Below are 16,759 nucleotides of genomic sequence, written 5' to 3' on the forward strand. Positions count from 1 at the left end.
TCTGTGTGCAAATGCATGCACCCTTAGGAATTTTCTCGTGTGATCATTTAAATAGATCATCCAACTTTTGGGGTTTCTACATGTTCAAAACCATGTGCAACAGTAGGAGCTGAGAATGTGCAAACAAGTTGATCTTTCAGCTCACCCTGGCTATGCTACAGTGACAACATCTGACTTGCCCGTTCATTTGATTCATTCATTCTTGACAGACATGCTGGTGAGGACAAGCTGAACTACACTAACTTATGCAGCCCTAAGGGCCTGTTCTCTCTATAACATCCAACTTTATAGCTAATTATTAGATTGCTCAGTGATTAAAATAAAAATAAAGAAGAAACCTACAGCTTTCACACTGCAACTGTCCACCGTGCCTTAAAGTATTTTGGATACAAACTGCTGTCACAGGACAATAGCGCGTACTTGGCACAGCACTGAGCTTCAAAAAGATCTGTGGTGATGTCTCAGAGGTGTATCTGTGTCTACCTGCACTGACGTTGTGGGGTCATTGGAAGAGTGTTGCCAGCACAAGTCCGTGTGGTTTGGACTTTAAGGTTGGCCCTGCTTTGTGTGCAGGGCTGACCAAAGACCTCCAGAGGTCCTTCCCAACCAAAATTAGTCTTTGCTCAGGATTGGGGCCATTTCTTATTTGCAGAACTAGGCTTTCTAGGGAGCAACTGTTCTCATCTCACTGCCAGACACATAACACAAAACTTCATAAAGGTACCTAGGAATCCAGGCCATCTGTATTCCATTATCCACCTGCAAAAGTCTAGTGATGTAGAGAGTGAGGACAATGCACTTGCCATATGCTTCAGGAATAAAGCAGCATCTGCCATTCCCCTTTGTGAAGAAATTGCCAAAATTTTGACATCTGTAACACAAACACATGAAAATCCTGATAGTTGTGGCTCTGGGGAGCCAACAACTCTAAGTTAGCCTAAGAGATTGATCACAAAACTGGAGTTCAAAGTGTGAGGCCATTCATCTGTGCACTGCTAATGACAGTACTTTACAGCCAGACTTTTGATTCCCTAAAAGGGGATCAGTTTTACACCAGGCCTTTCTGCTGATACTCGGGATGACGCAGAGATTTTGGCTGACAACTTTTCTAGAGTCACTATTTGGCATTCCATCCCTTCAATACGTTTCCCTTAATAAACATCACAAAAAGCAGGGTGGATACTAGCCTGTCTCCTGACGGAACAACTCTTGATGAAAGAAATGCCTCTGTAAATTCAGAATATTCTTACGCTGAAGTGGAAGCTACCACCACATAATAACCACCACTTCTAGGTTAGGTCTGGTGACCACTGCATTTTTATGTAACTTGTACTGATAAGCTCCTTCCAAATCTTTTCCTGCTTTTTCTAGTTACTGCCCTCATGACAGACAGAGCAGTGCATCTCACCTGTGAGATACCTTTCTTAAAGATGATCTGCAAAGGAATTAAAAATGGGCTGAGACTTTGTTGTTGCTGCTTCTCTGTGATGAAAAAAAGGATTTGGGAGAAAGTATTCAATGTTTGGTCTGTTTTTTAGTAGTTCAAATGTGAACTGTCTTTCTGTAGAGCAGGAAGCCTTTGATTCTTTAAGCAAAGAATGACAGTTTTATGGAATTAGGAGACCATTTATTAACAGCAGTGCTGTAAACACAAAGCCCTCCAGGAGGCTCGTTTAGTCTCAGTGTGAATGTCGGGAGCTGTCACACCTTGTTCAAGAAACTTTCCAGCCTGTGTCATAAATGTCATCAATGGGTGCGCACCAAAACACAACAGTTCATCCAGTTCATCCTTCGGTTCATCCAGTGAGCCAGTGAATCCGCGAGGTGGCTGCAGACTCAGGAGAGCGGGCCACCTGCCTGCCCAGGCAGTGCCAGCGTGCATGCTGCTGGATAACCATGAAGGGACCTCAGGGACCCCTTCCCCTCGCAGTGCTCATGCAGCAGATCTGCCACCACGCCTTTGCTTGCACTCTGTGCCAAGAGCACGAAGGTCATGACTCATGCTTGTGCGCTTGAGATCCCTCAAACAGCAGCATGAGGGATCCGGCAGATGTGAGGTGGAACTCACAGCACTGGAACTGAAAGCCCTGGTGGATAACGAGACATCTGTATCTGCTGCAATAGCTCTAAGCAAGCCAGAAGCAGGCTTGCTGCTGGCTCTGTGGAGGCACGGAGATGTTTAGGAGCAGTTCTCGAGTCCGCTGGCACTAGCTCCTCGCACCATACCCGTGTTGCAAAATGGAGGATGCAGGTCAAAGTACCACGGGAGGTACTACAGAAAACTGTAGAGGACTGCTAATTTAAGGAGTCAGTGTAATACCAATCCAGCTGCCTTGTCACATACTTCTGTAATTCTTCAGACTCATCAGGTGATACGGAGGAGTATTCTGAAGCCAGCAGGGGTCATATAACTCTGTTATCAGAAGAAGCAGATGTAAGAACTCTTCAAAATTAATAAGCTTTTAGTGATTCCTTTTCCACTGGTCCATTGGCCTCATGGGGTTGCACTAATAGTTATACCTGCTAGAAGTTGTGATCATTTACACCCAAGTTCCTCAACCCCCTAATTTTTATTTCAGTAGCCATAATGTCTCCCTTTCTCGGGCAGAATTATTTTTGTTTCACCATCCTGTGCCTTCTTTATTCTTGGCTCCTTTTTCCTTTAGGCATTTTATCCCTTCTGTGCCCACCGCAGGCTGCTTCTAGGACTTTAATTATTGCTGATATATGTACTGCCTTCTGCTAATACCTAGCCCAATCTCAGCAGTTCCTTTTAAGTAAGTCTCAAAATCATAGGAGTGTACCTGTGATCTTTCTTTTTGTGCGTCTCAAACTGACTGCATGCAGATTCATCCCCCAATTAGGATTCTGGACATACAGCCTTGACCTTTGGCTTACAAAAACCGTGTCTGCATTAAATACTTGCTCTTCTTTACCAAATTGTGTTACAGTTTTACATGGTATTGCTGAACCTATCTGCCTCCTGACTTTCAAAGGAATTTTTGCAGAATTGCTTAAGGCAGCAGAAATGAAGAACAACCAGACGACGTCAGAGCAGGGACTCCTGCTGCTTGACAAGACTTGCATGTCTTGGTGCTTGTGCTTTGAATTTAGGCTTTCTCTAAGAAAAATGGCAACAAAAGCCTCATTTGGTGATGAGCAAGGTTTTTGTCTATGTATGCTGTTTACATACACAAGTCAGGCTCCATAATGAAGAAATCTAGCTTCTGCTCAGAGACAGTGCATGAAAGGTTTGGGATCCTAAGGTGGAAACCTCTGTGACCCTACGTCAGAGGAGCCTGTGTCTGGGCAATGAGGATGCAGACACAGGCTGATTGAGGAGAGCCCCAGCCCTCTAACAGGAAACTGAGGAAAGCGTGCCGGTGCACAAAGAGCACGGCGTGGTGTCAGGCATGGCCTGCCACTGGTAGCCAGCTCAAGTTGGGGGAGAAGGCAAATCAGCGCCACACACTGCGCAGTTGCTTGTTCTTTGATGTACTGCATTTGTCGCCAGCTCCCTTCCAAGCTTTGATATTCTACCGATCATGGCAAAGCAGGTTTTGGAAGTGTAATTTCCCCACAGGTTTCGTGCACAGCCCAACTACGGAAAACCGCTAGCAGAAGCCTGTATGATATTCTTGCCATCTGGCCCTCTGAGCTAGGTCAAACAGACAGAGGCAGGATTTTCAAAAGTGCCCAGCGCACATATGTGCTTTTAAAAGTCATTTCCGTGGTACCCAATACAAGCATGCTTGCCTTAAAGACGAGTTTTCAACAGGATGTCATTCCTAGCACAAGTAAATATTGTAATGCGTTCAATTTATGTAATGAATATATTATCAGTCACTGTTGTTGGAGGGGTTTTCATTTTAAGTAGCTTAAAAAACATTGCTCTTAAATACCTAGGCTCTGCTGATTGTTTTTCAGTCTTCCTGTGCCATACAAATTCCTCTGCCTGTGTAGGCAAACCAGCTTTGGTCCTCTGCTGAAAACTGTTTTTATAACGGGAGCAGCAGCTGTGTTGTTTTAGCTGTTTCATGTGGAGGTGCAGCCTGGAGAGGACCCGGTGCCATGCTCCTTGCAAGCACTAGCCCGGCTGCTGTGCATGGCCACCAGGGCAGCAGAGTCACTTGCCTGCTGGGGGCTGCCAGCCCGGCCTCAGGCACATGGCAGCACTCACAGGTGCTGCTACACAGTCTGTGATTCCTCTCTTGGATAACCCCTGGTGTCAGCAGCGCCTTTGCTAAGGGAAGGAGGCAGCCGCTGGGCAGGAGGGCTTGTCACAGCAGAGATACTCGAGGGAAACGAAGGCAGATCTAGGTACGAAGGCACCAGGCAGAGGCTGAAACGCATTAAATCGCCCCGTGATGTTCCAGTTCCAGTGCAGAAATGCCTTAGGTCAGCATGGTTCTTCTCTTTATTTCTGCAAGCGCTTACAACAGTGAATGAGAGGTCGTGTCTCTTAGCCTGGCGTTGTGCTCCAGCTAAACGAATAATAACCGTGCTCCTCTCACTGGGTCTCATCACCTCATACTCTTTCTGCTGGGTCTCATCGCGTGTCCTGACTGCCCTCGGCTGGATATGGGCTTTGCCTTCCCAGGCACCGGTGGCATGGCTCAGCCAGGGTCCTCAGCATGGTGCCCCAGGGTCCCTTCGCCCCAAATCAAGTCAGAGTACCCAGAGCACAAGTGGCCGTGTCCCAGAGTGAAACGGTTTAGAATAGTGGTCGCTGCTCCCCAAAATCTTGCAGAGGAAATATTCCTCAGATGGCTGGCCTTTGGCCAAAATGCCTGGCCATTTCCCTTCGGGCTTCTTGATGTGAGAAAGGTCTCTCGGTGACAGTGGTGCTTTGCTAAGAGTAATCGGTAGAAAATATTGGCTTCTCTGCCGATTTGTTTCCTGTCTTTCCTATGGTCAGTGATCCTGAATGACTTTGAGTTCTGCTCTATTTAAACAAGTTAAACAGCTTTTTAATTTAAAAGACCCCAGATGATGATTTTCCAACTTGTTAGGCTTAATGGTTAAATTTGGAGGCTTTCTGTGGAGGAGCAAAGAAGGCGCCTGGTGATAGCATCTGACTGCCAGGCAGCAGCAGACCCTCTGTGCCCATCGGGGGCTCCTGCAGGTGGGTTTGGGGGGCAGAGGAGAGGAAGCCACCACATTGCCAGAACAGCAAACCAACTGCACTGTCACTAAATAAATGATAGAAATGCCCATGTTTCCCACACTGCATTTTAGCACGAAACTTTCTGGTGCGAAAGAAAATCACATGATGAAACAAGTAAAAACAGTTTGGAAAGTTTTACTTTAAAAGGAGATGTGCTCTAAAAAAGTTTATATATATATATATATTATTTCTCTATCTATTGAAAATATCTCAAAGCAAGCTACCTGACAAAAGGAAAACAAAAGTATGGTATTGGTTTTCCTTGCTTTTCCCCCATCTATTGAATAAGGTTTTGTTGGGATAAAATTAAAGTGCTTATCTTTGAATTTGCTTCCTCTGGTTGAGTTGGCAGAGTACATTGAACGAAGGAATGTTCCAAGTTCAGAGGTGGCATTGGGGAATCTAGTTAAAATGACATCAAAGGCAGCACAGCAGGGCTGAACATGTGTTTGAAGCCGGATAGATTAGAGGCCATTATCAGCCTTTCGCTACTGTGCTCTGAACAAAAGTCGCTCTTTCCGCTGGGACTGCTGCTGTGGAGAATAAAAAAAAAAGGAAGAAAGAAAGAAAAATTGCGCCTTCTAGTATAATGCTGCTTTTCCCGTGAACGTCCATGCGGCCACAACACTGAAGTTGTGTTCCAGTGCCCGGGTTTTGTGTGGCAGTTAAGCTGATCTCTTGTTTATTGATTCTGCCTGGCAATGGCTAAAATCGTTCCCCATCAAAGGCAAGTCAGTAAAAATCGTCAGTGCTTTTGTTCCCATCCATTCTGGAAAAAATCTGTGTCTTGATACGATGAAACTGTTTAACCACTGTGACTCTACGTTATTTTTCAAATGGAGGTTCATCATTAAAGAAAATGAAGCTTTCTAATGAAAGCTATCGTGATCGCCTGTTGTTATAGCAACACTCTGCAAAATTGCTCTGCTCTTGTAAAGTGTCATTGACTGGGCGCAGCGGAGGTGATGCTCTGAGCCATGCTCTGCCTCCTCCTGCATTACCTGCAGCCGGTAGCCAGAGCTGTAATTAGCCAGACTAATTCTCTGTTTTGTCATTTGTCTTCTTACAAAAAAACACTTGTTGTTAATCATGGTTTTTATTTTATTTTAATGCATTTAATTTTGAATGCCAGGGTTACTGAATGAAATTGCAGTCGTATGGTGCAGTTTGGTCACGGGAGCAAATTCATGGCAATTCTGTATGGAGCCTCGTTTCCAAAGAGTAGCTGGGGCAGCAGGCACCACAGACACGGACGGGGCTCCTGTTTGGGAAAGAGAACTGATGGTGACAGTCCTTGCCCGGGCTCATGCTTGTAACTCTGGAGGTTTTCAGGCAAAAAAATACAGTAAATTGTGTTTTCTTTGCCAAACATCACGTAGACTTTGAAAATCTGCTCATGTGAGCTCATTAAACTGTTTTGCTTATGTTCTCAAGAAACAGCTGTGCTTAGCAGTTGAGGGGGTTAGGAGCTTACCTAAAAGCTAAATGTACTTACAGTTAGCTTGTGCAAACATCTTGTCCTGTAAGATGCACTTTGACTGAATTGGTCACCAAGATGCGTAGGGTAGCGACTGGAAGAAGGCAACGTATGTGCACGGAACTTATTTCATATTTGTGACAAACTAAACCACTCCATTCATTTCCACACACTTCCATGACATTGCCATTACTGAATAAGCAGAATCTGTAAATTAAAAGAGGAAAATTCCAAATTGCCAAGCACTAGGAGGGCATTTGTTTTTGCACTAGTTGATTTTTCTCAAAATAACCCCGTTTCACTAGGACATGAGCCCATTTCCTTATCTCATAACTAAGCTCCACTTCAATTGCGTTCTTCTCATCCTGTGATGGTTTCAGTGGTGAAAACAAAACGTGGTTCCTTCCTTTTCCTGAAGCTATACCCGGTCAGTGATGCTCTGCCGCCGGCAGTGCTCAACACAAAGCCTGGGAGCTGTGACCCCTCTGAACACCCCATTGCTGGGACCCAGGGTGCCCCCAGGTGTTTGTGGAAGGGCCTCAGCAGAGCGGGTCTGTACCACCCTGCAGCTCGTGGCAGAACCACAAAGCCAGTTGCTGGTCTGTCTGGGGACAGGCTCATTGCTACTGGTCTCCTTTCTCTGCAGACACCTCCATCACCAGCTTTTTCATCAAGGGAACAAACAAACTGAGCAGAGCTGGTTAGCCTGCATGCTGCTGCCCATGGCTACACCAGCCTCCTCTATGGCAAGCACTGTATTTTTTCACCCAATAACTTCAGTATCAAGTCCATAATTTCTAACTGAGCTAAACATCATCTTAAAAGCCATGAAGTCAACCTTTTGCTTTGATAAGCCATTTGAGAAGTTACCATGTTCTTTTCAAAACATACACCTTGTTCCCTGACCAAGTTCCCCTCACGGAGCTCCCACTTCTCCTCCTCCTCCCCCCGTTCCTAGCCTGCCCTGTGGTTTACTGTGTACATTGCTGTCTCTTTTATAGAAAGCAACCAACTATAAAAGGTACCAGGATGCAGTCCAAGTCCTTCTCCCTGCCCTCTACCTTGGGCAACAGTTGCAGGAGTCCTGCCTCACTCAGCTCCCAGTGGATGCTGTGTAAGTGCCCCTGGTAGGGAGCTCCAGGGACCTGGAGGAGCACCATTCCCCATATCGTTCCTCTTGCTCTGTTGCACTCGCCCTGGGCATGTGAAGCCTTTCTCAGACTCTAAGAGGTTTCCTTCCTGCCGTTCTGTGGCAACAGGGCTTCAATGAATGTTGTGTGATGGAGACCATCTAACGAAAGGCACTAAAGCAGGGCGTGTTGTTGCTTTATTCTGGCAGAGATGGGATCCCACCATACAGACTCCGGAAGCAGCATCGCAGAGAGATGCAGGAAAGTGCCAAAGCAAATGGACGTGTGCCACTACCTCACATTCCTGTAAGTAGCACTATCTCCTTCTGCAAAGGTAAACATGCGAAGTGCGTGAGATCTCTAGCACGCATTTGCTCTGCTTGCTCAAGTTTAACCTCCGTTAGCACTGCATTCATCTGGGGATGGGAATCCACTGTGCTGAGAAAGGGCATGTAAGAGGAGGAAAGCTTGGTAGTCCTCTGCCAGCCTCATCACCCAGGGGTACCCAAAACACAATTTTCTTAAGTGCTTGGTCAGTAGCCAGTTTCTTCAGGACAAGAATGGAAGCGCAGGCTGGCTGAGGTGGCTGGTGTCTGCCTGCAAGTAGGCTGGGGGGACAGAGATGTTCGTGGGAGGGGTAGGAGGCCACTGGGCACGAAGGCTGATGTAGCCAAAGTCAGCTGGGGAAAAATGCAGCTGTCCTGAGCAGTATTCCTGCAGTGGGTAGCAAAAGGGAGCTCTAACCTATTCTCAAGGACTCTGCAAAGTCTGCCTGGGAATACATGGTAGGAAAGCAAAGAAGGTGCAGACATAAGTATTTCCAGTTGTCTGGTATTGTCTCCCCAGTTGCTTCAGGTAAGCAAACAGCTTTTGGAAGATGAGGCTTCGGGGCTCTGCAGCACCATCTGCAGCTCTGCTTATTATATTCTTTCTGTGAGAAGTTACAGGTGACATTTAATATATAGCAGGGAATAAAGGTGCTTTTTTTCCCTTTGGACAGCTGGACTCCAGCACAAAACAAATTGGGAAAGAAAAAAAAAGCCTCCATCTGCTTTTTCCAGAAGTGCCTTCAAACTTGACACAGCTGTTCCCATCCTGCCTGCTCAAAGCAGCACAATGCAAGCAGAAATACACCCTCGTTTTAATCTGATTTAAAAAAAAATCACTCTTTGTTTTCCTTTTTAAATTAGATTATTTGCCTTAGATTTAAGAGGGTCTCCTATGCTTTGATCACTGGGTTGACAATAAAAACCCTGGCTGTGGACACTCACTAGCCATCCTTGCTTAGTCACCTCTCTTTTCATACAGTTGCTTTTGCAGTGTGGTCGCTGTTGAAAAGGCTGGCTGGGTGCCTTTTTATTTCACTTGATGCAGTTTTTACTGTAAGCACTGCTTTGTTAGAGTGGAAGTTTGAAAGCTTGGCCTTTATTTTTGTTGTTGTTGTTGTTGCTGTTAGTGAACAGTGGGAACTACTGAGTGAATGTTCTCTGACTTCAAAGCTTGTCAGAGGTTTTACCTTTTGGATAAAAATAATAGTGGGTTTCTGTTGATCGTGTGCACTGGCAATGCCTCAGTGAACTGCAGGTTATAAACTCAGAGTATGGAGCATTAAATATGTATAGTGAGCTGTTCTTTAACAAACTTCCATCTGCCAAACATTTCTTTTGTTAAAATGAATAAGTGTCATTCCAGCAGCAGTTCCTTGCAGACTAATTAGTTTTACTTAGCATTAAATTTTATCGACCTTTTTGGAAACCAGTTAAAAGGGGGTCGGAGGGTAAAAAACAAGGTTTAAATTGGCCACCTGCTGCTTATAAATTTATATATTATCCTACTTATCTACACAGTCTTTTAGAATTACATATTCCTTCTAAACTACATACAGACGCTTCACAAGGATTTTTCTATGAAACACTCAGTGTTCCCATTAGATTCTGTGCTGTAATTTTAAATCCCAGGCAAAAAGGCATCTTGACGCATATTTTTATGGGAGTGGAAGACTGAGAAGTCAAGTTAGTTCTAGTCTTTCTCCAGGGAATATAAGTTTAGTTCAGACACTCTGGCACCTCCTGCCAGCCAATTACTGACACAGAATTGGCATCAACTTCAGAGAGGCACTGCTCTGCCCTCACTTATCAATCAGCCAAGAAAGGAGAAGGTAATTAGACAATATGTTTTGACAACACCAGTGTGAAATGTTATGAAGTTAGTCTTTTAAAATCACCTCTAACTGCAAGTTTATTGAATTAAACTTACCCAATTAGCAAAGAGCCATGCAAATGTTTCTTCAAGTGTTGCTTTCTAAAGCCAGTGGTTAGGATATCATGCAGCCCGTAGCTAGAGCAGTCTCTGTGAGCTGCCTGGACCTGGCGGTTAGCGTGCTTTTAAACATGGAGCAGTGACTAAATTGCAGCCTTTGAGTGAAGGTCTTTATGGGCTCATATCTAACCAGTATAGCCAGAATCCATACCAGTAAGTGTTGCAGAGTGCATGGTGTGTTTTCCTGCTGATAGTAGAGAACCTCCTACCTCCAAAAAGTCGTTTTAGAAGTCCTTTAGAGACCTTACTGTTCCCTGACAAATGAGGTGTGGGGCTATTATGCAAAATTCTGAAAGAACTTATATTGCTTTTAATAGCAGCACTATTTAGGTCTTTATTTTATTCAGGTCTAGAAGCTATAAACTGTAGTTATAGGAGATTGCCTGCTAGTTTCATCAGCCGTGCTGCCTCCAGACAAGTTTTAAACAAGTTTTAGTCATGTAGGATTCCCCACTATGTAGCAGGAGATTTTAGTGCATGGACAGCAGTGTTCTGCGTATTCCATACTTACAAACTTAAAAACACTCTAAGTTGGGAAAAGTTGTGTTTTCTGAAATGGCACTCTGCCCAGGAATGCAGCAGGTGAAGGTTTCTAGCAAGCAACAAGACCTTTATTTTGTGCCTCTCCCAGGAACCTATTACATAGTGGGTGCCTGTTGCCTTTTATGTGATTTTTCCATCTTCCTCTAGGATTTGAGTAAAGTCTTGGGGCAGTAAGAAAGGAAAGAGCAGGCAAATGCCCAAAGGAGGAGTAAAAGCCCCAAGAATGCAGGGCCTTACCTGTGCTGTTGTACTGTATTTACCCTAGCTCTGGCATGCAGCAGTTCCCAGGACAGGGTAAACACCATTTTCTCCCTGGCAAATTCAGAAAAATACAACCTCAAGCATTATGGCTTGGGATTCCTTTTTTTGTGTGTGTAATTTTATGTTTGTTTACTTGCATGAAGAAGCCATTTTGTAGCTGTAGAGCTCCCATCAAGTGGAGCTCTCCTGTCCTGCCCCCAGTCAAGGAAGCTGCGAGCATGTTGCACAGTTGTCCTGTGAGAAGGGACACTCAGCCTTCCCAGGAGGGTGTCCTGTGCACAGAGGTGACTTCCATGGTGTCCTTTAGTGGAACAGGATTCGAGCGACTACTCTGCAATGCTGTACAAGTGAGGAGTGGACAGGATGAGGAGCCCTGGTCTCATTCTGCCTGGGTGGCTTCTGCTCCTGCAAGCTGGGGACGTGCTCGGAATTCCCATAATCCGATGTGTGTCCTTCTCAAATGCCTCATGGCAGTGGGACTCTGCTAGTCCCTGAATGCTACTAGGGTGGATGCTGAAGTCCAGCTACCCATGAGCTCTGCCACAGTTGTTTCTGGCACAAAAACACCATTTGCCCTTTAAAAACATATCCCACAGTGGAATACGTTAATCTGGGAAACGCAGAAGTTGAGAATTTCTTTTCTCTTGTGTTATCTAACCTGCCATCTCCACTTCGTCTCCAAGACTGACTTCTGATCTAACATCGGCTGCTTGAGCATCATGGAGGCATCAAACCTGTAGAAGGCATTTGAGATTTATCAACATGTAATTCTTTGGCCCAGTCAGGTCTGTCAGAACTGGTTCAGCATGGATCCCCGGGGCTGACTGAGACCTCTGCCCAGTGGTAACACTGGAAACGTTATTTCATCTTAGAGCAATTGAGGTTTTTTCTCCCCAAGGGGAACCTGCAAGCCACAGTGAGATTCTTCTCTTTCAGCCTTTTCTTTTCTTTATAGATCATAGTAAAATCACTGTCACTGTGATGAGGCTGAAAAGGTGGCATAAACTCAGTTGGGAAGAAAGAGTGAGGAAGGACAGAGTACAACTTCAGCAGTCCCAGCTTTCAGCCCTGGAGACAAATGTGCAGATCCTTGCCTGAGGTTTCATTCAGCTTTGAATGCTGAGCTGGCAGCTTTATCGTGTTTCTTCACCTCACTGTGGAGGTGAGAAGCCCACTCAAGCCTTGAAGAAACACAGCTCAGCATAAGTGGTGTTCCAGACGAGGCACTAATTTAGGAAGACAATGTGTTCAGATGCAGAACCTGGTCTTCAAACCACAGTTTCTCAGAGAAGGGGAAATCCATCAAAACCCAAGGCCTGATTCTGCATCATGGAGAAAATCCATGCAACTCTCATTCCATCAGCTCCAAGAAAAGATGGAAGAAACATGATAGCAGGTGCTAAATGGAACAACTTGGGTGCTTGTATATCTAGCGTGTTCTTAGCATGCTGATTCTTCCCAAAGCTACCAGAGCTTCAGACACTTCATATGTCCAGGAGAGAGGACAGCGTTCTGGTGATAGGTACACCGAGAAATCCTTCCTAACAGTTGATTAAGAAGATTGACTAAGTTGACTAAGAAAGATTACTTCATCCGGAACAGTTCAAACTATTTCTTTCTTGCCAGCCCATCTGGCATTCAGCCTCCCGTCCATTGTTCTCTGTAACCTCCCCAGCCCAGCATGGTTTGGTTCTGGACAGACCCTGTCTGAACTAGTGGCATTAAATAAAAGTGGATAAATAATTAAATAAAACATTAGATAAAACAACTTCAGATAAAACATTAGATTAAACAGCAATTCTTTAAGACAGAGTGCTTCCTTTCTAGCTTGTTGACACAAAAAGGCCAGAGATCTCATTCTGGTCCAGACTGGAGGGCTGTATCCTCCAAAAACAGTGGGTGTTGGACCAGCCAGCTCTTGGAGAATGCTGCATCCTTTACTTGGAACAAAAGCATTTGGAGCCCCTCTGATTTTAGAACAATAAACAGCTTATTTATGACTCCCTTGCAGGGCTCTGTATGCCCACGAGGAGACAGGGGCAGGTTCAAAGTCCTGAAGCTCTGACAGATCCTCCTCTGGGCACAGGCTCAGCCTGGCTGGATTTTGGCGAAACGTGTCTCCTTTCCTAAGTTGGGCCTGTCATTTGATAAAAGTTTCAAACCCTTTGTTGTCTTAAGCTTTTTGAGGCAGGTCAATGCAGTATGTGATTACTGCCCAGAGGAGATAGCAGTGGGCTGTATTGTTTCAGCGCAGGGATTTTGCATTCATTATTCTCCAATACTGTTAGTATTTAGGGAAGTCTGTGTAGCTCATCCTTTGAGCTAGGAATAAAATCAGAGCTGTGGCAATTCAGAACATCATTTTGCTTGGTAGCTTTCTGCAAGTCACCATTATGGGTACTCACCAGGAAAATACTGCGCACGTGCTGTGCTCTTCATCCATGGTGAAGTGAGATTTATTTCAGCTCAGTTGATGGGTAGGGAGATGGACAGAGACTCTCACAGGGACTGCTTCCCACTGGGGGCTGCATCTTCCACTGTCAGACAGGCTGCTGTAGGACCTGTGCACGCTGTTGTGCTGAGCGGAAAGCCAGAAGGACAAGGTAGTGTGGTTTTGCACGCACAGCAGTTTATCAAAGAGAGAGGAAAACGAGTTTACTGTATAGGTTCTTAGGCTCAATTATTTTCATTTATGTAGTTTAGCTTCAGTCACTACCAGGCTTTGAGAGACTGTGGATAAATGTGCTGAAGTATGATGTAAAAGGCCAAAAATGTCCTATCAAGCTTTAGTGACCCTGAACTTCTTCAGGTACTCATTGGAGTTGGAGCTGCAGTCCTTAAGCATTGCTGGGCCTGGAGGAGCTGCCTTATTTTACCAGGACTGAAACATGCAGGTTAACAAACCTCAATGTTTGCACCTGCTGCTGCAGCAGACTGGGTGCTTGGGAGAGATTTTCTTTGAGGACGTTGCACTGCGTCAAGGGCTATGAAAATAATGGGAAATTCTTTCCTGATTCTGCTTTTCTGGGGAAGCTGCTGCAATAGCTGCAACAGGGAGATCTGAGCCTGTATCTGCTGAGCCCTGAATTCTTCCCCTGCACCCAGAAAGCTCCTAACGGCGTGGTGCCTGCTCTAAGCAGGGCTTGGTGCTGCCGTCCCATAAACAACCGCAGGGAAAGTTGACGTGTGTGAGGTGGCAGGAGGGAATGAACACATCGCTGGACTGGTTGTGACTTGTCAGGTGAAAGATTGCTGGCATTGCTGGCCATTTCTGGAATTGCTGGCATTACCTCATGGCACAGACAGTGTTCAATGTTTGGGGCTCGCTTGCTGATGGAAGCAGACTCCCCTAGCCAGAAGTGCTTCCCCAGATATTTGAGGAATGGGGAAACATCACATGGATCCCAGAGGCTCCCCACTGAATAACAGAGCAGGAACCATCTCTATTGGGTCTTAACCCTGTGGCCATGCACAACTGAGGCACGTTTCTGAACTACACGAGCTCTGGACAGTAGGATACAAATTTTCTGTCCCTCCAAAGGGAAACGGTATTTTGCCCTCACGCTTGTTATCTGGGTTATTTCCCTTCTCTTTAGTGAGGGACAGCACTTTGCCCTGGATGAAGGGGATGGTTTGTTTGGGGCTGTTGCCTTTGGCGGCATTCCCAGCTCTGTCGGGTCCAGTCCTGCCTGGGACAGCTTCAGGTCGCCGTGTCGGCCCCTTGCTTTCCATGCACAGCGAGCGCAATGTGCGGGCAGTCCTTTCACCTGCAGAGCTGCCTCGTGTCCGCAGGCATCCCGCAGGGACCCCACGGCCCAGCACCACCCAGTGTGAACAAGGAGATGATAGTGGAAGTTGAGGTTTGTTGGCAGGGTTAGCTGAGTTTTGATCTCAATGGGCAAAACAAGCGGTACTTTTAATCTGAGACATGATAACTTAACTTGGGTGTCATAAAAAATGTCTCCAGCTTCTCAGTGCCATAAGTGGGATACTTACTGCATTTATTTTTCTTCCCCCTGCCTTCCATTCGGCAGTTGGCAGAAAGAGAAAAACAATATGATTTGCATGCTTTTGTTAGTTTGGAGGCAAAGCATTATTTTAGTCTTCTGCATTGGTCTTTAAGCTGGTTCAGGGTAAATTCGATTGGTCTCTAATCCTCCTTTAAAGATTCCAAGCTCGATTTCTGCTTCTGGTGCTTCATTTGTTCCTCACTATGAGTTATCTTGTGTCTTCATATTTAATTTTATCTCTAGCCCTATGAAGTATTTATTTCTCTCATGCTGGTGTTGAAATATTTGAATGCAGGTTTTTATACTGTTGAGTTTTCCCTATATTTTTCCTCCAGATTATTATTTTCTCTCTGCTGTGTCGTTTTATTTCTTCTACTAGCAGAGTAACAAAATAATTCAGAAGGGATGAAAAAGAGGGAAAAAAATACAGTGGCTGTCAGCTTGATACTTCACTGCACAAACTTCTTATCTCAGAGCTCAGGAATTTAGGAACAAGGTAACTCAGCATAAGGAACTGAGAGTGCCCTTGAACTTTATTCATTTGTTCACACAGAGCAGGCAGAAAAATGGTATCTCTGTGCTTGTGAGGTTGCCAGAGACTGCTGTATTGGTAAAGCAAGGAGGGAATCTTTGCACAGCTCTGAAAAGATGAGATGCAATCATGCCACGGCTGGGCTCTGATAAGAGAGGATGCTTTATGGGAACCTTTCGTGGCTGGGTAGATTTTAGCAGAAGCTGTGCTGGAAGATGGAGGAAAGCAAGATTTCTTGGAGATGGCTGGATTTCTGCTCCTTTCTGCTCATGAGCTAGATTTGCAGAGAGTGACAGGCACACACACTGATCCACCTGTGGTAAGCTGAACATGTGTGCAGCAGAGTTCTGTCAAAGTGAAAACATTACTGTAAGCATATTCTATTCTTATTGGCTGTGTATAATTTTATATTCTTATTGGCCATGTATAATTTTGAGAGTTATCATGCACATACATCCCAAAGTGGAGTCTGATGCCAAAAGAGCTTGCTGATTGTGGCTATTGGAAACCTTTCCCTTATATGAGGGGGTGCACAGAGCTGGTGCTGGAGAGGAAGCTTGTGGTAGTGGCTCAGCTTCCAGCCTGTCAGTCCTAGGCTGCACCTCGGTGTCTGCCAGCTTGTCCTCCCTGAACTCCCACTGGAACGACTGGCATTTCCAGTTGTTTAAGCCTCCAAAATAAATGTGTGATTTTCGTGCACCTTTTGCTAACCCCTGGTATGTTCTTCCTCCAGCGTACGTATCGAATGCCAAAGGATATCCATGTTGAACCAGAGAAGTTTGCTGCAGAATTGATCAATCGTTTGGAAGAAGTACAAAAGGAACGTGAAGCAGAGGAGAAGTTAGAGGAGCGCCTTAAACGTGTTCGAGCGGTTAGTAATCTCCTCGCCTCTTGTGCTAGTCTGGAATTTGTTTGCTTTGTATGCAGCAGGAAGTTTTCAGCTGCTGTGGAAGCAACCTGGGTGACTACGTTCGTCGCTTGCTTGTGGGTTCCTGAAGGCTTTCTGTCTCTAGTTAGGGGTTGTGGGTGCTCTCCATCTTCTTTGGTGCCCTTGCTCTCCTGTCCATCACAGGCTTTGTAAGCCACCCCTTCTATGCAAGGATGGGGACAATGTAATGGGGGTTCGCTTTCCCCTATGGCATTTTGCATGATCCCTATTTCCCTTTCATGTGGCAAACAGATGGCAGATGATGTTATGCTTGGAGGCATTTGTGTGTGCCAGCAGCCCATTTCTACCAAAAAGGAAAGGGTTCTGCCTGTTAGTGCTTAGTGTATTCCTAGCCTAGCATCCAGAAATCCTCTCCTGGCCAGAGCAATGCA

The 16,759-nt window shown here is 45.4% G+C and overlaps 1 protein-coding gene across 2 annotated transcripts in view; it reads left to right on the plus strand.

Annotated features, from left to right (window-relative positions):
- AXIN1 (axin 1) overlaps nucleotides 1-16,759 on the plus strand; it is a 75,271-nt gene that overhangs the window by 40,616 nt on the left and 17,896 nt on the right. For both annotated transcript variants that reach the window (XM_032197956.1, XM_032197957.1), the window contains exons 3-4: nucleotides 7,984-8,080; nucleotides 16,173-16,310. In XM_032197956.1, the coding sequence (XP_032053847.1) occupies nucleotides 7,984-8,080; nucleotides 16,173-16,310 (235 nt within the window). The remainder of the gene's footprint in view (nucleotides 1-7,983; nucleotides 8,081-16,172; nucleotides 16,311-16,759) is intronic.

This window comes from Aythya fuligula, chromosome 15 (genome assembly GCF_009819795.1).
Source record: "Aythya fuligula isolate bAytFul2 chromosome 15, bAytFul2.pri, whole genome shotgun sequence".
Classification (NCBI taxonomy): domain Eukaryota; kingdom Metazoa; phylum Chordata; class Aves; order Anseriformes; family Anatidae; genus Aythya; species Aythya fuligula.